This window comes from Sapajus apella, unplaced genomic scaffold (genome assembly GCF_009761245.1).
Source record: "Sapajus apella isolate SASKATOON/1434 unplaced genomic scaffold, GSC_monkey_1.0 scaffold17, whole genome shotgun sequence".
NCBI lineage: Eukaryota > Metazoa > Chordata > Mammalia > Primates > Cebidae > Sapajus > Sapajus apella.
This window is the reverse complement of record NW_022436957.1, coordinates 4,352,957-4,380,497: the sequence shown is the minus strand read 5'-3', so window position 1 is coordinate 4,380,497 and position 27,541 is coordinate 4,352,957. Positions and strand designations below refer to the sequence as shown.

General features: G+C 36.9%; 1 protein-coding gene across 1 annotated transcript in view; it reads left to right on the top strand.

The window, feature by feature from the left end:
• ANOS1 (anosmin 1) overlaps positions 1-27,246 on the top strand; it is a 192,645-nt gene extending 165,399 nt beyond the window's left edge. The window contains exons 9-14 of the mRNA XM_032285867.1: positions 2,961-3,107; positions 16,337-16,431; positions 19,095-19,266; positions 20,234-20,454; positions 21,571-21,712; positions 23,155-27,246. Coding sequence (XP_032141758.1) covers positions 2,961-3,107; positions 16,337-16,431; positions 19,095-19,266; positions 20,234-20,454; positions 21,571-21,712; positions 23,155-23,213 — 836 coding nt within the window. The 3' untranslated portion in view covers positions 23,214-27,246. The remainder of the gene's footprint in view (positions 1-2,960; positions 3,108-16,336; positions 16,432-19,094; positions 19,267-20,233; positions 20,455-21,570; positions 21,713-23,154) is intronic.
• The last annotated feature ends 295 nt before the right edge of the window (positions 27,247-27,541 follow it).

The window sequence follows — 27,541 nt, the reverse complement described above, 5'->3', positions numbered from 1 at the left end:
CAGTATATAAATTACTTTTTGAATTATATTTTGCCAGATCTGCAGGCTACTAGGTGTTTTAATGATAAACATTTCTATGCAAGTGAAGGCTGAATATTCATGCAGTTTTATGAAAGAGTCCCTTGAAGGAAGTATGATATAACACTGTCTTTAATGGAAAGGTAGCTTGTTTCTTTGAAGGCCGGAGGAATATTTTCAAATTTGAAATGTTCCAAATGTTCTATAGTTGCCTCATGGAACCAGAATTCTTTTCTGGATCTCCAGAACAAGAATAGATGAGAAATAAAATACTCTGAATCTCTTGATGATCTATAAAATTAATCAAAATTTGGATGTTTGAAAAATAGTGTACATATTTGATTTTCTTAATTTCTATGACTATTAAAGAGTATAAATCAAACATCATAACTTTTTCAGAATATGGTAGATATGATGTTATTCCATTTTTTCTTATTACTGAAAGTGGAGGAGACATTCTTATAAAGTCAGGGTCATACTGCTAGCATTGCAGTATGCACCTTATCTGTTTTTTACCCACGGCATGTGTCAGCAACACTAATTGTTGGTGGATTTCTCTTCTTGAATCATTTTAGTAAAGCAACAATGGTTCAATCTTGAGATATATACAAATATGTTTTTACATCTATAATTAAAGATTAAAGTTTGCCTAGGGCTGGGCATGGTGGCTCATGCCTGTAATCCCAGCATTTTGGGAGGCCAAGGAGGGCAGATCACTTGAGGATAGGAGTTCAAGACCACCCTGGCCAACATGGTGAAACCCTGTCTCTACCAAAAATACAAAAATTAGCTAAGCGTGGTGATGTATGCCTGTAGACTCAGCTACTCAGGAGGCTGAGGCACGAGAATGGCTTGAACCCAGGAGGTGGATGTTGCAGTCAGCTGAGATTGTGCCACTGCACTACAGCGTGGGTGAAAGAATGAAACTACATCTCAAAAAAAAAGAAAGAAAGAAAAGAAAATGTTTGCCTAAGATATACAGCAAGTAGAAAGACAAGATTTACATTGAGATTAAACCTAGTATCTAAACTTAGCATCTATCTAAACCTAGTATCTATCTTAGTTATCTGCTGGTAAGTTCTTAATATCATAGATTATTAGAAACATAAATGGGTTTGTGAAAATCTTAGCTACTGGCTGGGCACAGTAGCTCATGCCTGTAATCCCAGCAATTTGGGCCGCCAAGGTGGGAGGATTGCTTGAGGCCAGGAGTTGGAGACCAGCCTGGGCAACATAGTGAGGCCCTGTCTCTTAAAAAATAAAAATAAAAAATCAGCCAGGCTTGGTGGTACATGGTTGTAGTCCCAGCTACTTGGAAGGCTGAGACAGGAGAATCATTTGAGCCTAGGAGTTCAAAGCTACAGTGAACCATGATGGTGCCATTACACTCCAGCTGGGGAGACAGAGGGAGATCCTAACCTTTAAAAAATAAAAAGAAAACATAGATTCTTAATTAGTTATGTCATGAAGACTTTGGGTATAACTAGGAGGACTCTTTAACTCCGTGATTGTGTCAAGAAAGCGATACACTTTTGCTAGGAGCCCCATGAGTTTTCTATGTCTGGTTCCTATCTCTTCTCCTGGGCTCTAAGCTTCCTACGTTATTGGTTATACTGACCCTCAAAAAGTACCAATCTCATAAATGATTCTTAGTTATCCAAATGTTGATTTGAACTCTTGATGTAAATTTTCTTCTGGGGTTCACAACTTTCCTTGACTGATCTTATCTTATTCCACATTGGGCATGTTCTCCACATGTCATCTTTCTGTCTTCCTCTCATCTGCCCAAGAATGCAAACCTCACTGCTTTTATTAGAAGAGTTTCGATAACACATTGTTTATAGGCATATAATCAATACAGCTTACCCTGTTATCTCTCAGAGGGCTATTTGGAATTCAGAAAGAAGAAAAGTCTTGCATCAAAGGGCAGAATTTCTACGTATGCAACCTCTAAATTCAGTGAGTGGGCGAGGGAGAGATTTGGAGCCTATGGAAGTTTTTGATGTCCTAATTATTAAACTGTATAAACAGGTACTCTGTAAGACGCAGTACATGGTGGTGGAAACAAAAGTTTGGCATGGAATGGCCCTAGGATTAAATCTCACCTTCACTCTTTGAATTATGTGAAACTGGACACAATTCTTAGTATTTTCGAGTGCTGCTTTTTTCATTTTCAGTGTACGCTAATTCCTCTTTCTCAGAGGTCTGCAAACTGTGGTCCACAGGCCAAATCCAGCCCCCTCCTGGTTTTGTAAATAAAATTTTATTGGCACAGGGTCACATTTGTTCACATTACATTTACATACCATGCCCAGCTGTTTTGGGGGTACAACAGTAATTGAGTAGTTGAGAGAGAGACCCGTCTGCAAAACCAAAAACATTTACCATATGATCCACAAAAGCAAAAGTATGTACTATCTGGCCATTTAGGAAAAGTTTACTGACCCTTATTTAATTTCATAGGATTGCTCTATGAATCCAAACTAAGCCCATCAGGAACACACCTGGAGTCAAAAGTGAGGTTCAGTGACATGTGCCTATACTCCTGACTACTTCGGGGGCTCAGGCGGGAGGATCACTTGAGCCAGGAGTTTGAGACCAACCTGAGCAATGTAGTGAAACCCTGTTTCCAAAGGAAAAAAAAATTAGGTTTATTGCCCTTCTTGCAACATGTTTGAATCTCATGTTAAAGGATTACTATATTGACATAAATAAAACACCACAAATGGCCCCAGGCAAATGAGTATTTGGCAATATATTTGGTTTAAAGAGCCATCAGTTCATAGATTTATTTATTTCATTTCATACAATACATATTAGGCAGCTAGCATGTGCCTGTTTCTGAGTTGCCATCCAAGGAAGATTAGGATGAGCTCCATTTTGCAGAGGACTTCTGGGTTGAGTTTGAGGAACAAATTAAAGAATGTTGTACTTTGTTGCAGAAGAACAGCTTGCGAAAACTAGAAAAGGTGGAATTCAAACACAGCCCCCTTTTCAAAGACGACGACCCACTCGCCCGCTGGAAGTTGGAGCTCCCTTCTATCAGGATGGCCAACTGCAAGTCAAAGTCTACTGGAAGAAGACAGAAGGTACGTAAACATTAGTTCTTACTTGCTTTAAACAACACAGTAATGCAGATACTTTTGAAGAAGTAAATGTCAAGCCACAGTATCAATACTACGGCAAACGGTCGTTGAACAAAACACTAAAATACTATTTTTTTCAACATCATGCTGTATGTAAGTCTGAATGGGTTGACAGTTATCTCACATCTTGAAATCCACAACAGTCAATTACTTAAGTGTTTTTATTTCAGTTATATTAACTTGTCTTCATTTCTTTCTTGGAGGGCTGATTGGCTGAAGTTATATCTAAAACACTCAAAATATTCATTATTTTGAGCTGCAATTTTTGTTATAAATTATTTCTTATTTATTAAAAAATAGCCTTAATACAAATAATTTAGAAAGTAGGGGGAAAAGTCACCTATTATCTCAATATCATTTCCTGAAACAGCATTTTGGTGGGTTTCCTTTCAGAAAATTTCTATGCATCTGCCTTTCACTCAGGGTGTGTGTGTGTGAGTGCGTATGTAAAACATACACACATATTTCTGGGTAACGTTATTTGAGCTGCTATATTGTCATGCATTTTTCATAACATTATATAAATGCTATTTTGTATGGGTATATCTTACCATCATAATACATGTCATTATTCCAGTACAATGAAACACTTTGGTTCCTTTAGAATTTCTGTTTTCTAATTAAGGCTGCAATGCATTTATCCATAGAATAGATTCATTTCATTTGTTATTTGTCTTTAGCATAAATTCCTTTTTTTTTTTAGTCTTAGAATATTTGTTTTTCTATTATCAAGGTAGTACTTTTAGAATTTATTCAGCATACAGTCTTTTATCTTTATCACTCTTATGCCTCTTAAAAACATAAGCTGAATCCATTGTTTCAAGAGTTAGATTTTTAAAATTCTCCTCATTCTGAAATTTGCTTTTACTCGAGGTATTGATGGGCCATATGCCGTAAGTGATATTGGTGTTGCAGTGGTACCTATTTCAGAATATTCTTTCAAGCTACTGAAATCCATTCTGCAATTAAAATAATATTATTATTAATATTAACATATTTTATTTCTATAATGTTAATTAAAATTAGTTTAGTCAATTTTTATTGCATTAAGATTATATTAATATTATATGTCCACATTTCAATTAATAATTTTATAAGTATTAAACAAGAAAATTATTTGATCTATTATATTGATTAATTAAAATTATATATCAATATATTCATATTTTTAAAATACAATGTTTTATTAATATTAACATTTTTAAAAATATAATGTAATTAAATGAAATGTAAACATCTGCTATTGAAAAAGTAAATATCTCAAGCATACAAGAGTAACAGCCACTATCCTGACTTTTAAAACTCAAGATTTATTTTGCCTGTATTTGAAATTTGTCAGAATGGAATCACCCAGTTTCTATTTGTATTTGGCGTCTTGCCATGAGCAAACCAATGCATTCTGTTGCACGAAACAATAATTCATTCATTTATATTGCTGCCTAGATGTCCCTATTATACCTCAATCTATGTATCCTTTCAGCTGTGGATATTTACTTATTCCGATGTGGAGTTATTAAGAATAGTACCAGTGTAAATGTTGTTTGAATGTTATTTGACACATATTCTTTCATAGAGGTGGGATTCTTAGGTCAAAGAGTATGTCAAGCTTTAGAAAACATTAATAGTTTTCCAAAATGGTTGTACAAATTTACATTCTCACCAGTAGGGTATGATGATGGTTCCAGGTGTTACATGTTCTCTCTGCCATGTGGTATTTTCCATTGTTGTAAGTTTACCCATTATGGTGTGTTTGTAGTGATACCTCATTGTTATTTGAATTCACATTTTTCTGATGTTTAAGAAGCTGAGCACCTTTTTGTAAGTTTACTGACAATTGGATTTCTCTTTTTTGAAGGACTGTTTTAACTCTTTAGCTACTCTGTCCTACAAGAGTGCTTTTTATATTTTATATACAAGTCATTTGTGGTTTTTTGTTTGTTTGTTTTTTGAGACAGAGTCTCACTCTGTCACCCAGGCTGGAGTGCAATGGTGCGATTTTTGGCTCACTGCAACCTCCACCTCCTGAGTTCAAGTGATTCTCCCGCCTCAGCCTCCTGGGTAGTGGGGATTACAGGCACATGCCACCATGCCCAGCTAATTTTTGTATTTTTAGTAGAGATGGGGTTTCACCATGTTGGCCAGGCTGGTCTCGGCCTCCTGACCTCAAGTGATCTACCTGCCTCCCAAAGTGCTAGGATTATAGGCATGAGCCACCGTGTTCGGCCATCATTTGTTTTCATATAAGTATTTTCTGCCACTCTGATCCACTCTTGCATTTTTAACTTTCTTAGTGGTTCTTTTTTCTTTCTTTCTTCCTTTCTTTTTTTTTTTTTTTTTTTCTTTTTTGAGACCAAGTTTCACTCTTGTTGCCCAGACTGGAGTGCAGTGGCGCAATCTTGGTTCACTGAAGTCTCTACCTCCTGGGTTCAAGGGATTCTCCTGCCTCAGTCTCCCAAGTAGCTGCGATTACAGGTGCCCACCACCACACCTGACTAATTTTTGTATTTTTAGTAGAGACAGGGTTTCACCATGTTGACCAGGCTAGTTTTGAACTCCTGACCTTGGGTGATCTGCCTGCCTTGGCCTCCCAAAATGCTGAGATTACAGGCATGAGCCACTGTGCCCAGCCCTTAGTGCCTCTTAATTTTGGAGATAAGCAAGTCATCATTTTGTTTCCTTTAGGTTTAGTGTTCTCTGTGTCCTAATTAGGAAATCCTTTTTCATACAGTGATCACAAAGATATTCTCCTTTCCTGTCTTCTTGTCTACTGTTTTACCTTTTGTATTAGTCCATTCTCATACTGCTCTGAAGACGTAACTGAGACTGGGTAATTTTTAAGGAAAAAGATGTTTAATAGACTCACAGTTCCATATGACTAGCGATACCTCACAATCAAGGCGGAGGGTGAAGGAGGAGCAAAGGCACACCTTACATGGCAGTAGGCAAAAGAACATGTGCGGGGGAACTGCCCTTTATAAAACCGTCAGATCTCATGAGACTTATTCACTACCATGAGAACAGCATGGGAAAACCTCATCCCCATGATTCAGTTACCTCCCATGACACATGGGGATTATGAGAGCTATAATTCAAGATGAGATTTGGGTGGGGACACAGCCAAACCATATCACTTTTATTCTTAAGCTCTTTTACTTAGAATTGATTTTTGTTATAGAGGGTCAGTGTTCTTTTTTTGTTTTTGTTTTTTTATTCTGATCTCCTTCTCTGATATGTCATTATATAGTTTTTAAATGATGATTTTTCCCAAAATTCTACAGTGCCTCATTTGCTCTAAATAATGCATATATGTGCAAGTTAATTTTTGAACTTTTTATAGAGTCTTTGGCATATTTTTTCAATGGTGTGACAATACCTTACTGTCTTAACTACCATAGATTTATAAATATTTCTAATGATAGTCCTCCAGTTTTTACTTCTTTTTTAAATTGTCTCAACTATCTTGCCCTTTGCATTTTTATATACATATTTGAATTAATTTTTCAATTTCCACAAAAACCTTCTGAGATATTTATTGAGATTGCAATTCATCCATGTGTCAATGATTTTGAAGGATTTGCATCTTAAAAATACTGAGTCTTCCAATCTACAAACATGTTATGCCACTGTATTCAGGTTTAAAATTTTTCTCTCAACAATATTTTATAATATATTAGACAGAGAGTATGACACTTTTTAATATGACTATTCCAAGATATTTGTGTTTATTTTTCTCCTAGTAAAGATGACATACTTTTTCCTCGATTTTACTTTCTGATTTTTGTTGTTGGTATATTATAAATATATTTTATATTCATATATTGACTGTGAATCCAGCAATATTGTTTTAGTACTTTGTTAATTATAACATTTTCTCTGATGATTCATTTGTATTTTTTCTACAAAAACCATCATCTAGGCTATAAATAATGAGAATTTTATATTTTCCTTTCCATATCTTTGATGTTTTACTTTTCCCTTGCCTTAACACTGGCTGAGACTTTCAGTACGATGGTGACTAAAAGTGATAATATTAGACATGATGTTTAAGTGCAAGGTTTTTGAAGACATCCCTGGTCAGATTAATACAATCCCCTACTCTTCTTACTTGAAAAGTTTTTGTTGTTAATGAATAGTGATTTTTATCAAATATTCTTACTTCATCTAGAGAAATGATCATACATTTTTCTTCTATTTTCTATTAACATGATAAACTAGAGGAAACATTATAGTTCACCTCCTAGGTCTATTGTGAGGAATAAATGAGATTACACATCCAGATTGTGTGGACTGGTGCCTGACACAAAGGAGACACCTTAGGCGTTTCAGTGTGAGTATTCTTATGGCACTGCTTGTAGTGGAGAGAGAAGACAGGATGTCAGGACAGAGGTAAAGAGCCTCTGAGCTCAGCCCTGTAAGGCTTGGTGTTGCTTTAGGACTGACTCTCAATGTTTTCTCCTTTGCAAACAAAAAAAGAGCAGTTCTTTAAAGCATGATTTAATTGTCCAGTTTGCAATACAAATGCTATAAAACTTAAGCATCTTATTAAATTTGGCAGAAGAAAAGGGATTAACCTTCATGGCTCCATATCAGCAAGTGATAATATAACCAATATTCCCATACAATAATAATTTGAGTGCATGACAAATAGGAAACATGGCAAAGGAGCAGCTGGGAGTGATGAGCTCCTCTGATAGAAGTGAATTAACCTCTGTTTGTCAGTAGTGACTTGTTTCACAAATCAAAATGCCTGACAGTCAGTTAGTGGCCAAACTATTTTTATCATACCCATTTCCAGTCTCTGAGCTCTATTAACCTCCAGGAATGCTTCCTACTGCAGACCAACATTAAGCCATCATCTAATAAACACACATCCATGCTGGCCAGAAAACATTCTTTGTGGCTGGCCAAAACCTTGATTCCAAAGATATAACCAATGTCATATATATTTCTAAAAGAGAATGTTCTGTGCAGTGGCCGTCAACAGTTAATAGTGTAGTCTCCAGTCAAAACCATTGTGGTTACAGTGTTACTGCTTACTCGAGGCAGAGATCTCTCATTCTACGTCTTTAGTGACGTGTCAGGATTTGTTCTGTGAATTTTTTTGTAGACCATGCATCTGCTCCTTGCTGTTTCAACTCCTGCCCTCTCTACGTATTCACACTAAACATTTCTTTGAAGTGACAGGAAGCTCTTGAAGATACTTGGTATGGATTCCCTTCAAAAGGATGGCAAAAATATGGAATTTGGCATTTTACTTTTACTTTGCTTAGGACGATCCTCCTGAAGAGTTTGGAATCTAAAAGGAACATTGTGTAAAAATATGTAGACGGAATACTTATGACTCTACTGAGTACACTAAGCCCTTTACCAAAATAATAGGGTGTATAAACAAATAGAGTTTAATTTTCCTACACAAATCCTGTGTCTGACAGCTAGTTGCAGAGCCTTTTAATTTTCAATTAAAGTGACAAAAGAAATATAGAAAAAAAAGAAACAGAAGAACAGTTTGCTTGTTCTTTTAAGTCAATCCTTTAGAGATATATACAGTAAACATTGCAAACAGTAAGATGAGTCTTTTCATAAATCCAAAAATGGTATGTTCAACTTCCATTTGAAAATGTGAAGTTTTGACTGGGCATGGTGGCTCATGCCTGTAATCCCAGCACTTTGGGTGGATCACTAGGTCAGGAGTTTGAGACCAGCCTGGCCAACATAGTGAAACCCCGTCTCTACTAAAAATACAAAAAAAGTTAGCCAGGCATGGTGGTGTGTGGCTGTAGTCCCAGCTACTTGGGAGGCTGAGATAGGAGAATTGCTTAAACCCAGGAGGTGACGGTTGTCGTCAGCTGAGATTGCACCACTGCACTCCAGCCTAGGCAACAGAGTGAGACTCCATCTCAAAAAAAAAAAAAAAAAGAAAGAAAGAAAGAAAAAGAAAATGTGAAGTTTTCAAACTTTGAATTAGCTTAGACATCCATGAATGCATTTCCATTTACTTTTTGGCTTCTTTTATAAATTGACACAAATTACCTACTTTATGCCAGGCTCTGTATTGTATGCCAAGTGATGGGCATACAATAATGGATAAGGGAGATTTCCAGCTTTTAAGGAACCTGCAGTTCTGAGGCTTAGGCAGATAGGCAGTTGCCACATAATAAGACATTATTCTTCATAGCAGTCTGGATAAACAGCTGAAATAGTTGAAAGCAGAGTGATTTTGTGTGTGAGAAATTTTCGCAGAGGACGTAAAGTTTAAGGTACATTTTAAAGGCTAAATTATTTTTTTGGCCAGAAAAGATGAACACTTCTGGCCCAGGAAATGAAGAGTTGCAGATAAGAGAGAGATTGGAAATGTCAAGTATTGGTGTGATTGAGGAAGTGACCATGTGAGGCTGGAGAGACAGATGAATGTCAAGTGGTAGAGAAGTTTATGTTGTGCCAGGAAGCTTGGATTTTGTTCTACATGGAGGAGAGGGATGTGAAGTAGCAGGGGAAGTTCTGAGTAGGACTTGGGAGATGATAGCAAAAGCAAGTGTGCAAGGATTAATAAAGTTCAGAGAGAGCATGTTGGTTAATTTCAGCAGCCAAGACAAGAAATAATCTAGTCGTGAATTAAAGGCAGTAGTGGTAGGAGGATTGTGGGCGAAGTACATAAGAGTATTACACAAGTGGCCACGTGATTTATTGTCTGAACTGGATTTATTTGAGAATAAAAGGAGGCATTCGTAAACATTATTCCTCACCAATAGACAAAGACCATAACTCTCCCAGGAAAGCCAGGATGTGTGGCCACTTGGATATTAAGACCTGGCTGAAGGGAAAGAGAGAAATGGATCTAAATGGAGTCTCCACCTTGTAGTTTGAATGACTAACAGTACTTCGATTAGCAAAGATTGTGAGCAGTAGAATTATGATATGTTTCCTGGGATATGTCTCTATGATATGGAGAATTTGGTTTTGGTGTGTTGAATTTGAGATAACTGCATGATAGACAGAAAATGTCCTAGTCAGAAATACATACTTAGAGCTCAGCAGGTAGCTGTATGGTAGAATTGTGGATTTGACTGGAGCTACGGTCAATCCATTGACTATACTGTCAGGAGATCTGCAAATGTTAGCTGATTTCCACTGGATCACACAGCCACTCACTATTAGGATCTGAGAACAGCTCATGCTCTAATTAGTTTCATATTTTTCCAAAAAGTCCTTTTTTGTAAACTTTATCCATTCCCCCTTCCCTTGTTATTTTAAATTTGAAAGCCAAATGAACATATAAATTGTAGCAGAGCTCATTATGTTGAACACATGATAGGAGGGAGTTGTAGAAAGCTTTGGGAAATCCAAAGAACAATGAAGAGGAAAGTATGTGTTTCAAACTTATTCCACATTTTTCCTCCTTCCAGAAACCTTTTATGTATTCACCACATGATCTACAGAATCCCAAACCAAAGTTCCCCAGACATTCATAAAACATGTTCTTATTCATAATTATCACACATGTAGGAAAGGAGACCTTTGCAATGGACTCACAGTATGACTAGCACAGGAGTGCTGCACGGAATGTGAATATCAGCATAGTTTCTGTCATGGGAAAGAACATTTTGGCTGGATTTTTTAGACTTTTTGACTTTGTAAAATGAAAAATTATCTGCTCTGTATGCAACTCAATAGACCCATCTAAAGTGGTTTCAAACTCCTTGACAAGTAGCTGAATATTTTTGAATTTTAATTTATGTCCAGTTGTGGATACACTGAGTTGAAAACCTAAAAGGAGAGTGAATGCTTTTGGCAAATAAGGGAAGAAAAGAATCTTGTTCATTAATCAAAACTCAATCATAAACAGAAATGGATTCTTATGTCACATTTCCTAAAAGTGATTGTGGGCAAAATATTGCTTTTGGACTTGGAGTTAGGAGCCTGAAAGCACAAATCTGTTCATTTCCCTAAAAATTTCCCAGAGACAGTTTCAGTTATTCGGATGTAGTGTGTAGTTTTATAGATAAATAAATTAAACCTTAAATATTAGCTTTCTCTACTTAATACATATAGTAGTTGGGTTATAATAGTGAATGCTCTGGTAGAAAATAAATATTTTCAACATTGCATTTGTAGAACAAACATTATTTTAAAACAAACAATTTCACTTAGCTAATTTTGTTAATAATTTTATTATTCTATTGACATTGGTTCATTATTACTGTGTAATAATAGAATAAACAATTGTTTTAGGCTTTCTGGCTTTCTTAGCTTTCTTTCTGGTTGTTGTTTACATAGAGACAGGATTAGCCTCCTGAGTAGCTGGGATTACAGGCATGTGCCACCATGCCCAGCTAATTTTTGTATTTTTAGTAGAGACGGGGATTCACCATGTTGGCCAGGCTGGTCTTGAACTCCTGACCTCATGATCTGCCCACCTTGGCCTCCCAAAGTGCTGGGATTATAGGCGTGAGCCACTGTGCCTGTCCGTCCAGTTAATTTTTTAAATAATATATTTTTTGTAGAGATGGGGTCTTGCTATGTCACCCAAGATGATCTCAAACTCCTGGCCTCGGGTGATCCTTCAGCCTCAGCCTCCCAAAACCCTGGGATTGAAGGCATGAGCCACTGCACCTTGCTGGTTTTCTAGCTCTAGACTTTGTGTTTTAACGACATAAATGTGAAGTTAGCTCAGACATAAAGGAAACATTCATGCTTCTACTTTAAGTAGAAGTGCCTATGCAGTAATCAAAAATTCTTATTTTAGTTGTACAACATCAGAAAGTTCTGTTTCACCAAATCATTTTTACAGATAGAAAGAGTATGAGGCATTGATCCATGAGAGGACTTCATTCAACTAATCTTTATTGAGCACCTACTGTATGCAATGCACCATTTGCAATGCTAAAACACCACAAAGGGGCAGACAGAAATCCCTGCCCTGATGGAATTGGCATTCTGTGACACCTCTCTAAGTATGTGCCCCCTTCCCTAGTGCTATGACTTACAATTCTTTTTACAGCAATTATTATTCTGGAGAACCCAAGGATTGCCACTTTCTCAGAGCTCTGTCAATAACCCCATCATTCTTCGTCATTAGACTTTTGCAAACTGAGGAATCCACATTTAATAAAAAATTTTAGAGCCCTTCATTTATGCCAGACACTGTGAGTTAGATCTATTTGAAAAGAAAGTTAGATCCATCTAATTTTGGAACCATAGTTGAAGCATATTACAAGTAAATTTTTTATCATTTAAAAATACTTTTCAAGTACTTTCTTTTCTGTAATGTCATTTATTTGTGGAGGGAATTAAGCTAAGGAACCAGATCAATTGGGTATTTAGCACAGAATTTTCATATATAGCCCTTCAGGAAGTGTTTGGACTATGCTGCTTCTTTTTTTTTTTTTTTTTTTTTGAGACAGTTTCACTCTTGTTGCCCAGGCTGGAGTGCAATGGGCACCATCTCAGCTCACTGCAACCTCCGCCTCCTGGGTTGAAGAGATTCTCCTGCCTCAGCCTCCCAAGTAGCTGGGATTACAAGCATGCATCACCACACTGGCTTTGTAAAATGGTGTGGATTTTATAACACCCATTTTTTCACCATCCTGGCCAGGCTGGTCTCGAGCTCCTAACCTCAGGCAGTCCACCTGCCTTACCCTCCCAAGTAGCTGGGATTACAGACATAAGCCACCACACCCAGCCTGAACTGTGCTATTTTTAATATTCTAGTTGTAGATTGAGATCTGCAGTCATAACCTAAAATACAAGCTCAGGATTTTAGTAATTGGCAAGATAAAGCTAAGGACAAGATGTTTGTATAAATGACTTCCATTGAAGCAAATATCTATGAATTCACTGTTAAAATTGAGCTCAAATCATATAAATCAGTGAGGGCATTGTTAGGGCTTGGTTTTTAAAAATAAATGTCCCCATATTGGTCATTTGGGGGTGCCATTTACAATACTTTCAGGGCATTTTTAATCTAAGTTTAATTTATATTTTACTTTCTCAGATTGCTTTTAATTACCTTATGTAATATCATGTCTTTTCACACTATTTCTTCCCTATATTAGTTTATAAGGAATTCTTTTCACTGTTGCCAGGATGAGTAGTGAAATAAAAGTAAATTTGAACACGTATATCTTCATTCGCCTAGTCGTTCATTAAATGTTAACTGTGTTTTTGTCACCTGCCAGGCACCATGCTCATCTTTGTTTATGCAACAGTGACAGCAAATATGCATTACCTTTGTAGTTATGGAGCTCTAACCAAATGGAGTTGACAGGGATTCCTGCAGTAACCTCAGAATTAAACAAAACATTGGGAATGAGAGGAGTCTGTGCATGAGATGAATATGCAGAGGCAGTCAGACCTGGAAACCAGGATTAGGAATATCAATGTCTTTATTCAGAGGGTAGAGAAGAGCCATTCAGTGACTGAAAGCCAATCCTGAGATGGGGACATTACCCTTAATTATTTGGGTAGAAATGAGTACAATCATGAAAGTCCTTAAAAGTAGAAGAGGGAAGCAGAGTTTAAGAACCAGAGAGATGGCATGGTGTGAAGGACTCAACCCAGTGTTGACTTAGAAGCTGGTGGAAGGTCATCACCAACGAAGCAATGCCAGAAGCCTCTAGAAACCTGAAAAATCATGAAAATACATTCTACCCTGGAGCCTCCAGAAAGGAATAAAGCCCTGCCAGGACCTTGATTTTTGGGGCAATGACACCCATTTCAGACCTCCAGAAGAGAAGATATTTATATGGTTTTAAGCAACTATGCTCATGGTAATTTGTCACAGCAGCTGTAGAAAACCACTACATGAACTGATTTAAAACTCACCCCAAACCTATTATATTGACCCAGTATCCTTATTTTCAGATAAAGGGAATGAGGCTCACTGAGGCTGCTAGAGTTGCTTGCTGAAGCCCATCCACCGTCCTCGAAGGTCATATATGGGGCCGAAATTCTGCATCCTACAGCCAGAAAGAAAAGCATAAATGCAAGGGGTTATTGAAGGGCAGAATTCAACATAGTAGCTTCAGCAATGTTGAGTTTAGGCCTCCACATGGGAAAAGGAAGGAGGGAGCACCAGCTCTTCGATGGAATGGCTCAGGTGGAAGTAGACATTTGGGAGCTGTCAGCAGAAAAATTTTTCAGTCCATGGGAACTAATGAGGTGATTCATGGAGGTGACTCGGAGAGAAAACAAGAAAGTGCAATGAATTCAGACATGGTGGGATTTAGGGCTGACGAAAGGGAGGGAACCCAAAAGGAGTGTCCCATGTGTCACTCTTGATGTTGCCTTCGATGAAGATGTAATTGCATTGGAAAATATGTAAAGGATTTTTAGGATATGGAGGATCCCCAGGGCAGCCAAGCCTCCTTGTATTGCTGTAATATACCCACCCAAAGTCCCCTAACTGCTCTTCACCAAAGACCCTCAGTCATTGGTCATGCTCTGTTCTTGTGTTAGCACTTTGACATGTGCTGTGTATTCCCTGCTGGTACAGCCAAGCTGCCCAATATTGTAACCATGGCCATATGCAGCTGTTTAAATTTAAATTAATTAAAATGAAACAGAATTAAGAGTTTCATTTGTCTGTTGCACAGAGGACATACGAAGTGCTTTATAGGCCCAGATGACTAGAGTTTACCACAGGCAGAATATTTTCGTCACAACTGCCAGTTCTATTGGGTAGGGCTGGCCAAGAATGCCCTCCTCACAGGTCTCCGCAGTGCCACTAACCACTGCTACACCTTCAAGTCCTGACTCCGAAGTGAACACACACCAGCCGCCTTATAGAAAATCAGCCCTTTTTGTCAATCCACCCTACTGCCCTTACCTTCTGTATTTATATGCAGACTTATTACCTTCTCACATAACATCTCTCTTATTTAAGCATTTTATTTATTCTCTGTTTGTTATTATTGGCCCCATTTCTATGTAAAATTCAGGAGGGCAGCAGCCACTCCTGTGTGATGATTTCACTGCTGTCGAATGGAAGAACATGGACACACTCACTGATTGAGTTTAGCCTTTTGCATAGCCTACAATTCCTTTTTAAAAAAAATAAATGCTTGATGTCTCCTATGTAAAAATTAAAACCTCTAGTATGTGATTTCTCTTTTAACTAAATGCCCTGAGTGCCCACTTCTATATCTGTTTGCTTTCTCTGATTTAAAGTTCTTTTCTGGTTCCAAAGTGCTGAAAGCAAAGTTCCCACTAGATCAACCCAATTTCATCAAAGAGTTTTCTCCTCTGAAAACCCCCATCAAACACTTGGCATGATGTTGGGGACAAGATGTTAATCACCCGGAAAACCGTGCCATTTGGTGCCATTTCACACCCTTCAGACAAACTGGGGTAATTAATAAACCTGATACTGTCGAGGCCTGCTTTCCCACACTCAACGAGTTTCTTGTCATCGTTTTCTCTTTTTTTCCCCCACTTTATTGTCCAAAGTAATGTACGGAAAATATGCCACTCGCCCTAGGAATAAACATGTTCAAAGGGTCAGTCTTCCTGGCCTGTCTTTGAGAACACCACGTCATGTTTCAGTAGGCATCCACCATACAGAAATGGCAGGATGCACTTGGTTAAGGGGGAAAGGGAAGCATACTCCCCTATCCTTTTGACAAAAGAACTTCTTTATGGCAATATGTAACAGAAGATAAGCCTGGATAGGCAATTCTGCAAGTGTGAAGGAAATTTTTTTGCTCTTGTGTGGGTTTAATAGTAATTCATCTTTATTTTTTAAGTATGTATGATTGAGAAACTTCTGATGATTCTCTTTTACAACAGGAATTACGAGAGCTGTTGCTAAGTGTTACCTTTCACTGTAGGACTTTGCTTATTGTAAAAATCATGGCTAGGTTATTCCCAGGACGTCTTTGGAATAATTTTGCTATGACTTTCCTGATTTTTTTTCTACTTAGTACTTGAACTTCAGCACAGGTTTTCCCTTGGCAGTGTGCTACTTTGTTCTTAATCATTAAGTAATCAGAATTATCACTTATTAATTATGATTATTAAGTAATCAGAGTCACACCTCGTTTGGCTCACCTGTGTATTTGTTGGTCACTGGCAGAGTTTCATTTCCTCTCCTTTTCTCCTCTCAAGTTTAAGAACTCCAGACTACGTGGAATGTAACGTCCAGCCTATTATTTTTGTTTGTGTGTTTTCGTGTTTAGATCCCATTGTCAACCGATATCATGTGCGGTGGTTTCCTGAAGCATGTGCCCACAACAGAACAACCGGATCAGAGGCATCATCTGGCATGACCCAAGTAAGGACCTGATCTCTAGGCCAACTTGATCTGTGAACATGATTTGACAGGAGGATGTACAAACTAGACATGTCAGACAGATAACTCATTCTCACAAATCAGCTATTGAATAATGACTTGATGGAAGCAGAAAACAGAATGGTCATTATATCCACTCATTCTTTTATCCATTCACACCATTTCACTGGGAACTTACTCCGTTATCAATATGGAGCAAGACCTAAAGTGCAGAGACTAAAGACATGATTCTTAAAGAACTCCCATATTTCAGAGGGAAATATGTCTGAGTGTCTGTATGTTTCATCTTAACTGGACAAAACCTTTCAATTACTTTCTGAATTTTGCCATGGCACCATGATCTAAAAGTGTCATTGTACAAGTGAATTTCTGTGTGACTCTATCATTTGCTACCATGTCCCTAACTGCCATCAGCTCAATTAGTGAAAGAAACTCCCTGTTCTGTATAGTATGCACCAGTATTTTGACTTTTAGCTTTAAGAGAACATTAAACTCTCTAAGGATAACAACTCTGTCAATATTGCCCAAAATATTATTCCAAATATTTTGAAGTTAATACATGAATTATAGATTAGAATCAATAAACCAACACAAAATGTTTAAGAGGTCATTGTAGTATACAAAGTGCTGATGACAGCAATTTATATGTAATACCTCAGGACAGTTTACAAAATCCAAAAACGTGACCCCAAATGTGCAATGTTTTGATTTGTGATATGTAACTAGAACATTTTTCTTTTGAACATTTTCTAAAGAAGCAAGTACAATATTTTAAGAGCCATACCTGCTGGCATAATTTTAAGAGAGTAAGATAAAACAAGTCACTGGATTTTCAGAAATACACAGCTTCTTTTTCTTTGTTATTGGATTTGATTTGTCTCATGTTCACCAAAGTTTCTCCTTTTATTTATCCTTAAATTAGCTCCAATGTTTGTGACCTTCAGTAAAAAATATTAAACAGACATTCTAAATAGGGAAATCTATTTGAAAAGCAGAGAAGGAAATAAACAGAAGTGGAATTTATTAATATTTTGTGGGCAGAGGGGTGAGGTTTTTATTTGTTTTACTTATATGTGCCTGTCTCAGAACCTTGCAGAACTGGGCTTATGTCAGTGTAATTTCGCAATCTTACTCTTAACATCTTTAGGAACTCTGAAAGTGGTAACAACTATTTGCTAAACAGATGTAATGTATCCGGTAGAAACGAAAATCAAAATCCTGAAAAATTATCCTTCTAGGAGCTTAGAACTTGTCTTTATTTATTTTTAAACCTTTAGACCCAATTATTATAATTTGTTTTTATGCTACAATGGAGCATCTGCTAATTCACTTACTGCTGCAGACGTCTGCCTCCTATGCTACATGAAAGCAATCTTGAAATATCTGTGAAACAGGATCCTTAATAGCTAACCTTGGATTCCAGTACAGTCCCACATAAAGTGCAGATTTATTCCCAAAGAAAAGCAATTCAGACTCCCAAAGAGACATGGCGGCCTTGGGTTGGGCTTGCGTTGTCCAGATTGGCTTGTTTTCCTGCTCACTGTGCTCACTGGCTGCATAGTCGGATGTACCCCATCTCCTGTCACCATCTGGATGAAGGGTCAGCACCCCTGGAGGTCACTCCCTGGTTTTTTTGCACATTCAGTGCTATGTCACCTGCAGCCACTTCCACTCCTCATTCAAGTAAATCACTCATGCCTGTTTTTATTTTAATTCTTGTCTTATGTTTTCCCCATCAGCACACTGCTTTCTAGCAAGACCCCGTACCCGTAATTCAATGAGTACTAGAGATATTCCATCTGTACCTTTTTTTCTCTCTCTTAAAATAATTTTAAATCACATAAAAACCATGCAGTCTCACTACGATGCCCAGGCTGGTCACAAACTCCTGAGTTCAAGCAATCCTCCCATCTCAGCCTCTTGAGTAGCTAGGACTATGGCACAAGTCACCATGCCCAGCAATCCATCTGCACCTTTTATACATATACATTAAGAATTGATAAATACAAAATAGAATGGATAAGCGTAACTTAGCCAAATATAAAACAAACAGAGCAACACACCTGTTATCACAGGAAATGTCATCTTTTGACGTTATCATCAACTTATATTCCTAGACTCTGACTCCTTACCATTTAGCTTTTTTCTTTTATTTATATTTAATCACAACATTATGGCAGAAAACAGTAACAGCACTCCAAAACAGGGAAAAATTACATTGCTAAAAAAAAATCATCATTTTTTACAGAAAAACTTACATTTAAATGAATTCTATGTCTCAGAAAGGTCTAACTTATTTTTTTTTAACAGAAAACAGTTGGAGTTGTATTTATAGCTTTACACCACTACCTGCATTGCCCCCAACTCAAAAATGCTGGTTGTGACCTGAGAAGTAGCCTGCTTTGATGAGGAATTATTATGATACTGCTTAATTTTAGAGGGTATATCCCATGGCCATGGGAGTGTTTCACAATTGTCATTAATCAAAATGTACAGTGTCTCCTTTGTACTTTTTATAAAAGCCATATTACACACACTATATGGGAAAACATCCTTGTTGGATAGAATATGATTTCAATTCTTGCCAGTGTTTTTTAATCCCTAATGAGATTTATTGCTAGCATATTCTCTTTCTCTTGCTCTAGGAAAATTATATAATTCTTCAAGATCTGTCATTTTCCTGCAAGTATAAAGTGACTGTCCAACCAATACGGCCAAAAGGTCACTCCAAGGCAGAAACCATTTTCTTCACTACTCCACCATGCTCTGCTCTTAAGGGGAAGAGCCATAAGCCCGAGGGCTGCCCTGGAGAAGCAGGTACGTTTTCACCTGAAGGACTTCCCCACATCTAGATCTAAGGTGTCAACAGCACTTTCCAAACATTGCCAAACTGCATTTCACAAGACCATAAAAACCAAAAGTGTCCCTCTTTCTAAGTTGTGTTATGATGGCCCAATGTGGAAGGAAGATATGTAGGAATGAATGTGTTGTTTTATAAGCCTAACAGCTTTGGAAAGATGTCCTTTGATAGTAACATTATCCCTTTGGAAATGAAGGGAAACATTCAGATGCCACTTGTGTTTTGGCAAAGTTTGATATAATTATTTCATTTTTATCCCATCCCTTTGCTGTGTGGATTATATTCACACACTTTCCGTGCCAACCCAGCACACCTGACATCTGTGCCTTCCATCCCCCTCCTTGCCAAAGCGCCTGTCTTGCAGTGGGAAAAACTCTATTTAAATGTCCTGGATTTGGCCAGACATGGCAGCTCATGCCTGAAATCCCAGTACTTTGGGAGGCTGAGATGGGAGAATCACTTGAGCCCTTGAGTTCCGACCAGCGTGGGCAGCATAGTGCAATCCCACCTCTAAAAAAATGAAAGAAAAAAAAAAGCCCTGGATTTAATAACTCTTCTAACAACTTTAATATTTACCTTCTCACTGCAGTTATCGCTATTCTTTAAGAAATAGTTAAGTCTTGCCAGGGTCTTAATTGCTCTCCTGCTTCCATCTTCAAAAGAGCATTCTAAGAAAGGATCCTCGAAGGACTGGAAGAAACATTTAGCACAAAGTTGTAGTGATGAGATTCCTACTCAACCTGTCCCTATATGTCAAAGGGGTGATTGCCTGAACTCATGTTTGAAGAACAAGGTCAGATTGCTTCTATTAATATCATCCCATAGACTGGCTGCTGAACGTTCCTACGATGCATATACAATGGATCCCATGGTCACACCTTCTCCAGTAGCCTAATCCTGGTTTTCCTTCTTGCATTGCTGCAGGTCATGTTCTTTCTAAGGTGCTAGCTAAGCCTGAGAACCTTTCTGCTTCATTCATCGTCCAGGATGTGAACATCACCGGCCATTTTTCTTGGAAGATGGCCAAGGCCAATCTCTATCAGCCCATAACTGGGTTTCAAGTGACTTGGGCTGAGGTCACTACGGAAAGCAGACAGAACAGCCTACCCAACAGCATTATTTCACAGTCCCAGATCCTGCCTTCCGTAGGTGCCCCCTCTTATACTATGTCCTTCTCATTGGTATCTACTGCTCTTTTTTAATGACCTTCAGAGATGGCTACCTCTGTCATTCTCTGTGCTGTACTATTGAGTCTTATTTCTGCATTTTCTTCTTCTGAGTATATCTTTTGCAAGCGTTAACACATCACAAATATATCTGTGCATAGCTAAGAAGTAGTATAAGCTGCCGTCCAACGTTTGATGGCTAGAGCCAACTCATGAAAAGACCTTACCCTATCTTGTATCTATGTGATTGCGCCACTTTCTTGTCTTTGTTAACCTCATGTCTCTCTGGTTCAAGTGGACATGCCCTGTTTGAAGTGTTGGATTGGGTGGGGGAGGGGGGCAGGTATAGCTAAAATAAACTTGTTTGTCTTTCTTCCCCCCACCTTCAAATTTGGCTCAAGCCCGTAATGAGTTGGCCTGTCTTCCAGGCAACTTAATTCCTTGGCTTAAAAAAAAAAAAAAATCATGTGTGGGATTTTACCAACTCTCTGAAAATGCCCTTAGAATAGCCAACCACCATTTAAAAATTCAAAAAGGGAAGAAAAATAAAAAGAAACACAACTTAAATCTCAGAAGGAAAAATTCCATGGAATTAGAGAGTAGTTATTCTAAATGTACTAGGTTTTATAGAGTTTTGAGAAGAATGTATTGGCATAAAAATAAGTATTTTAACTTATGGGCATTGACAGATATTGTGTTTTAAGAAAAACAATTGGCTCATTCACTGAAATTTGGATTATCAAGAATTCACATCACAAGATGTGCAGCTGAAGACTTTAAACCATGGGAAAATCTTATGTTAAGAAATAAATAAATAAATAAAATCCCAGGAGTGAGCCCTGAGAACTGGCATCTTGGCACATTTTAACTCTGCCAAGCGCCTTAGGCTGCCAAGACTTGAGTGAAGTTCTAAGAAATCATATGGCAGGGAACCCCCATAAATTAGGAAAAATAGTCTTTGCCTTTACAAAGCAGCCAAACTTGCCTGTGTATAATATTCTCGAGCAGGGGAAGAACTGTCCTAGCCTATCTGCGCACTGTGCATTGTCTCTGAAAGGCTGTTGGTGAGCATCCTCTTTCACATTGCCCACTTAGGATCACCATGTCCTAACAGTGCCCAACCTGAGGCAGTCCACTCTTTACCGACTGGAAGTGCAAGTGCTGACCTCTGGAGGGGAGGGGCCAGCCACCATCAAGACGTTCCGGACGCCGGAGCTTCCACCCTCTTCAGCGCACAGTGAGTGGGGTGCCAGGGCATTAAGATGTCCTGCCAGGTCTTGTGGACACAGAAAAAAAGTCTCACTGGAAAATGAAAACAAATAAATAACACTATTACAGGTTTCTATGAGATAGGGAAATTGTGGTCATCTGAAATTCTTTCTCCCTGTTTGTACCGACTTACTGGATTCTATTCCAGGCACCTGTAGCATAAATTGCCTAGTTGATGCTTAATTGCTCTTTTTCTCCCTCCCTTCCTATTCGCCCCTTTACTCCCTTTCTTTGCTCCCGCCTTTTTTCCTTTCTCCCTCCCTCTCTCCCTCCCTCCTCCTTTCCCTCTCTTCTTTTCTCTTTTCCTCCATCCTTCCTTTTCTTTCCTTCCTTGCATTTTTCCCTATATCATGCATGCTTTTTTCCTTGTCTTTTAAACCATAAATGCATATGGGAAAAAATCTATAGTCTCATATCAATCTGAAATATTTTTAAATCAAGATTTTCATATATCAAAATATAGGAAATAATGTTTTGCTAAGGAACTTATTTTCTTGTCACATAGATATTAATTACTGTAATATATGTCATGAATTTTCTTCATGATATGACCAAAGTCCACCTACTTCATTTATTGCTAAATCAAGTCAAATTTAAAAAGAAAATTGTCACCTAGATTTTCAAAACAGCCTCTTGCTGATTTTTAAATTATGTACTTCATTTACTTTATTTTCTAGCTTAAATGTAAAAACCAGTATCTAATGATTAGCGAGTGGATACAACATTGAGAATTAGTCATAGTTTTAACTCTGATTATTTAAAATGATAGATTAAATTTGTCATAATAACTTGGTATACTTATAATTTGAAGAAAAACAATAACTAGGCCGGGCTCGGTGGCTCACGCCTGTAATTCCGGCACTTTGGGAGGCCAAGGCAGGCGGATCACCTGAGGTCGGGAGTTTAAGACCAGCATGACCAACATAGAGAAACCCCATCTCAAAAAAAACAAAGAGAGAAAGAGAGAGAGAGAGAGAGAGAGAGAGAGAAAGGAAAACAAAAACTATCACAATGGGAGAGCTTGATAGCCTCTAAAATTTTTGTCAGATAAAATGCTCTTCTGATATTCCTTTATAGAAATTCCATTTAACAAAAGTTGTTGATAGTTTTTAAAACTTCTTTGAGCAAATAAGAAAGCATTATGGTTTGACTGAATAATTGTGAGCTTAAGGAAAGGAACTGGTTTTCTTTTTCTTGTTATCTTATGGTTTGGGAAGGCATCAAGGAGAAAGAGAAAAACAGGGAAAGGAGAGAAAGAATGTTTGTACATTCAGATTCAGAATGGGAAAGACGGGGTCATAGGAAGGAACATTTGCCTGGGTCTTGTGTTTTTTCTACGAATAAAAGTAATTCAATCATTTATTTGATATGTATATAGGGATGTGACTGATATATTTTGTCACTTTTTAGGATCTCATCTTAAGCATCATCATCCACATCATTACAAGCCTTCTCCAGAAAGATACTAAACTATTCAAGAAGATTTTAAAAAATTGCTCAGATGTGTAAGCTTGTTGAACTTTGGCCACGAGAAATGCATACTTCCAGAGGCAATGGGAACTGCTCAGAGGCCCCAACTCTCCTATGTGACTTTAGTGCAGGAAGAACTTCTGTCAATCATGGATGCATCTGGAGACAAGTGAGAAACAGTAGACTGATAAATACAGATACCAGCTCCCTATAAGAATGGAGAAAATTAAGAATAGGCCTGTTTAAATTCTGTTTTCATGTATGGTGTCGCTCATTTCTATTGAACTACAGCAGAAATCAGTTTTCCCTGAATTTGGAGCACCAAACTCCCCACAAAAATGTAGAGTAACAAATGCACATTTCACACATAACACTAAGCATAAATCTAATCAATAAAATATACTTTTGACTAAATTATTGATTTGATATGAAAAATCAGATTATATAGCTTTGTTTATTTGAATCTTTCATAAGATCATTTTTATCCTAGGTGATTTGTAAATGAAAATATGTAATCTAAAATATACCAGTGAATTTAAATCTAAAAATGCTCCTACTTTAAGTACCTTATGCTGCTTTGTATACAAAGGTAAATGAAAGTTCCCTCTATAAATTATGATTTAAAAAAGGCATCCAAAACAGAGAAACTCAATGTAATGAGCTGCTAACCAGATTTTTACCTTGGAGAAATGAAAATTATTTCCTGGGGTTGCTTTCTAATATTTGATCCTATTATGTGAGAGATTTTCCTGATATGTTATCTTATTTATATTTTCCCTTATTTTCCTCTATACAGATAATAGCTGTTGGTGCACTTTTGTTTCACCATCTGAAAATTCACAAAACTTCTTGCTTCAAATGAAAAAAATCCCAACTATTGAGCATGTTTAGATCTTTGCAGAGATTTGTCTTTTCTTAAAACAAGCTCTTGTATGCTAGAATTGTATTGGTAATGTTATAAAAAAGTGCTTTGATTGATAGAGAAGGACAGTTACTTGCATTTAATTCATCTGTATGTGTTCAAATCTATTATATCTTACCTTTTGGAAAATTTTATGCTACAAATTACTCCCTTGTAGCATGAACTTAAGTCAAAACATGTTATTAGTATAGAGTGTTGCAGTGTGTATTGTAACAACCTAACATACAGAGATGTTAATACTGTTTTTTTTTCTTGAAAAAACTCACATACATGGTTTGAAATGTGCATAGATATGTGTGTCTATGTACACACAGACACATGTATATACATGAATATACCTTGAGCATGAATCCCTGAAGAAACCATTTTCATAGCTCACCAATGGTGAGTAAAGATATAGCTCTTTTAAGGGTCATGAGGATCATATGTTTTCCCCATCAATGCTGATTCTGAGAAAACAGTGATTTGTCAAAATTAAACACTGTAAACTCATGTCATTACCTACCTAAGTAAAACAGAAAATCAGAAAACGTATCCTGAGATTTTGACAATCGTACTTGCTTCTTGTTGTTTTACTGTTTCCTGAATTCATGCATATGCCTGAACATTCCTGGGAAGAGTGGATAACTCAGAAGTCATTGACTCCACGGGGCTTCACTGCAGTGTCTAAAGGCAAATGTAAATTAAAATGCAGAGAAAGTACTTTTATGATGTGGATGCATGTATTTAGGAAACACATTTATAAACATGGATACCCAATAGTAAATATTGAAACCAGTTTCCTGTGTGTTAAACTGTATGAAAAGTGGATATTGCAGGAATGTTTTGCAGCCTTGTACAAGTTACTTAAATTGGACACCTCAGAATGAAAGTTCATGTAGGTTCTGAATGGTTGTCTGCAGCTACTGTCACAGCTGGGATGGATTTATCACACTGAGTTGTGAAATTACTTGGTTCTAATAATTTTTGAATGGTGAAAATGGAAAACAGTCTTCATTTAAAAACATCCCTAAGTTTGAATAAACTGATACCATAGATATCTTCTTTAAAACTATGCTTTATTCTACTGCCATTACCAGCATCTGAATTTCAAGTTCTTAAAATTTCAAAAATTAAAATTTTTCATTATTGGCTATCTGTTTATCTTTTACATGAATTTGTCATGAACAAATCCAAATATTGATGCCAGCAAATTTTTGTACTATTGTATAGTTAAAAATGCTGGGAGTCTATACATAGCTACAAAATATTATTAAATTATTACATAAATTTAATCTTATAAAATTTAATCATGCTTCTTTTGTCTGGGTAATAGAGATTGGATAGATATTTTTAGTTCATATAGTGATTCTGAAGCTTACATCTCCCTTAAAAAATCTAAACCAGCTCTTATGGGCTTCTAATTTTGCTATAAATAAATAATTTAAATTTTATTGGTGTTATTAGAAGAAAAACCCTATTAATGGGGTAATAAGTGTTTCTCTTGTGAATTTTAATAAGCTCCAATATTATTCAAATGATCAAAAATATAGTTGCCATTTTTTGAATTTTAAAAATGCGATTGCTGTAATAAAGGATAAAATCTATGTTTTTAAACAAACATAGTTTTGGTGCCTAATTCTGTAATATGTTTTATTGAAATTAGATGCATTTCTCTAATGTAAGAAAAATATATCCAGTAATGCTACTGACTGTTTAAAAAATTGAGCTCATCAAAAATATTGTTATCAAGTACAGGTGGCTAATTTAATATACATTGCAGTTACATGCATTATTTATATTTACAACATTTGCTCCTTAATGATGATTTATCTGTGTTTCCCTGTTTTTCTACCTGGATTGCCATAGAATTATGTTTGCAAACCAATGTGTGCTCCTTTCCATCGTTCACTATTTTAATATGACATGGTAGACAAGATAAAGTTTTTGGCAGGTAATTTTTTGTAATGTGTATTAAACGAAGTTCAAAGATTAGAAATATATCTATGTCCTGAAAACCTTAGATACGTATCTGGCTGTATACAGAGGTTCATCTCAACCTCAACACTATTGACTTTGGGGCTGGATAGTTCTCTGTTGTGAGGAGTTGTTCTGTGCACTGTAGGTTTTTAGTAGCATCCACAGTTTTTCCTCACCAGATGCCAGTTGCACCCTCCCCCAAGTTGAGGCAACCAAATATGTCTCCAGATATTGCCAACTGCCCCCTGAGGGTCGGTACCTCTGGTTGAGAACCATTGCTAGAGAATAATCTTTACTCAGTAGATGAGAATTTGGCCTTTATAGGAAACCCAGTAAATTTCTAGAGCAAGTCCCAAAAACTAAGGGACAGCTAAGACGTTATTATGGTTGACTTCAAAGGCCTAAATTGTGTCTTTTATGTCCACTAAACAAATTGATTAAAAGACGGAATTGTGACTTGTGTCTGTAATATACAAGTACAAATACTAATTTTGCCCTATGTATCCATAAATGTCATGTGTGATATTGACTTATTTATTTAATGCCCTTTCTTATGCCGTGGTTTTTCAAGTTTACTCATTTCTATGTTTGCAAATAACTCTAAAACTTATTATATAAACTTTCTCATTATAAGCAGAACACAATAGCTAAATATCTGTTGCATGTACTTTAAAGTTTATTATAAGATATAAACAGATCTATAAAGATGTTGACTCTTACTATGGTTTTGCATGGCCAGACTCGGTATCAGGTACGGAGAGAATTCTCATGACTGTCTTACCTCTACTGAATATTTTAGTGAGTTATATGATTTACAGAGTGATTAACAGAGGTCTATATAAAGTTATTTTCCCCTTTACTTAATTATATTGTAGTGTGCAGATAACAAAACTGCTACCTTCTCATTAAAACGGTCTGTAGAATTCATGTCCTTACAGTGGTCATTTAAAGTCAATATTTATTTATGTATGTAATAAAAAAGTTGGATTTTTGTGTATGTCTGTCATGTTATTTAGAGAGAAGTAATCTTGTAAAAAATGTTTTGTAAAAAACAAAAAAGTATTGTAAATAGTCTTGATATTCTGTGACTCATTATTTTCATGTTAGAGTTTGTACATACTGATTCAATAATAAAGTATCCTTAAACCAGACCAAGTAGTCAACTCATTTATTTCTTAAATAAACATTTTTGCTGGGCACAGTGGAATGCACCTGTAGTCTCTGCTACTCAGGAGGCTGAATTTGAAGGATCACTTCAGTTCTGAATGTTTGAGACCAGCCTGGGCAACATAGCAAGACCCTGTCTCCAAAAATTAGAAGAAAAGAAAAGAAACGTTCCTGCATTTAAAAAGAAAAATTGACAGCTTCTGCTGCCAAGGAGATTCAAAAAGCCTCTTTCCATGTCGGTGTTAATGGAATGCAAGGTCTGGTAAATGTTAACAAGAC